Source organism: Otolemur garnettii, unplaced genomic scaffold (genome assembly GCF_000181295.1).
Source record: "Otolemur garnettii isolate 467f Iridium unplaced genomic scaffold, OtoGar3 scaffold00104, whole genome shotgun sequence".
Lineage (NCBI taxonomy): Eukaryota > Metazoa > Chordata > Mammalia > Primates > Galagidae > Otolemur > Otolemur garnettii.
This window is the reverse complement of record NW_003852499.1, coordinates 2,118,810-2,119,829: the sequence shown is the minus strand read 5'-3', so window position 1 is coordinate 2,119,829 and position 1,020 is coordinate 2,118,810. Positions and strand designations below refer to the sequence as shown.

At 43.5% G+C, this 1,020-nt stretch overlaps 1 protein-coding gene across 1 annotated transcript in view; it reads right to left on the bottom strand.

The window, feature by feature from the left end:
* The window catches only part of ZNF384 (zinc finger protein 384), a 29,835-nt gene that overhangs the window by 2,032 nt on the left and 26,783 nt on the right, over positions 1 to 1,020 (bottom strand). Inside the window, exon 9 of the mRNA XM_012809360.2 lies at positions 615 to 773. Coding sequence (XP_012664814.2) covers positions 615 to 773 — 159 coding nt within the window. The remainder of the gene's footprint in view (positions 1 to 614; positions 774 to 1,020) is intronic.

Genomic DNA, 1,020 nt, shown 5'->3' with positions numbered 1-1,020 from the left:
AAAAAAACAAAGTCACTGTGGACATGTGAACAAGCAATGGGATCTCAAATGTCTTTGAATAGGACAACTTTACAATCTTCTGGAGTCTTTCTTTTTTTTTTTGAGAAAGAGCCTCAAGCTTTAGCCCTGGGTAGAGAGGTATGGCATCACAGCTCACAGCAACCTCAAACTCCTGGGCTTAAGCGATTCTCTTGCCTCAGCCTCCCAAGTAGCTGGGATTACAGGCGCCCTCCACAATACCTGGCTATTTTTTGGTTGTAGTTGTTATCGTTTGGCAGGCCTGGGCTGGATCCAAACCCGCCAGCTCTGGTGTATGTGGCTGGTGCCTGACCTACAGGTGCCACCCATCTTGGACAACACCTTACTACAATCTTGCTCCCCTCAAAATCTGAAGTGGCTATATTTTGCCTTATGTTTAAGTAACATGTAGAATCAATGTTTATCAATCTTTATGGGCTTAGAGATCATAAATTCTTCAGCTATGGGTCTAATTAATTTTTGAATCTTTACTGGTAGTAGAAGCTAGGAAGGCAGAGAATTTGCTGCCATATTATCTTCAAATAGAAAGATAGGATAAAGTAGGCTGGGGAAGGGAGAAGAAACTAAGCACTCACCGACGTATATGCCCGACTGCATATAGTGCAGGTGTACACCTTGGCATGCTTCACCGTATGCGTAGATAAGTGCACCTCTAGTGAGGCTGCGTCTGTGTACGCCCGATGACAATTGTGGCACTTGAAGGGTTTATCTTTGTTGTGTTGTCGTCTGTGGGACTGAGAAAATTGGGAAAAATAGGATGAGCACATCATACTTTTCCCACCTGCCCCCCTTGACCTTTAGGAAAAGCCCTAAAGTATCAGGCCTCCCAGCTTCTCTTTCCATACGAAGGCAAGAAAAAGTGCTTTGAATGGAAATTTAGAAACTAGAGGCTAAGGGAGGAAACAAACCTCACACAGCATATACCAAGATCCTAAAATCAGAATGACAGCTTATAGTCTCACTAGTCTAGCAGTTCTTTTT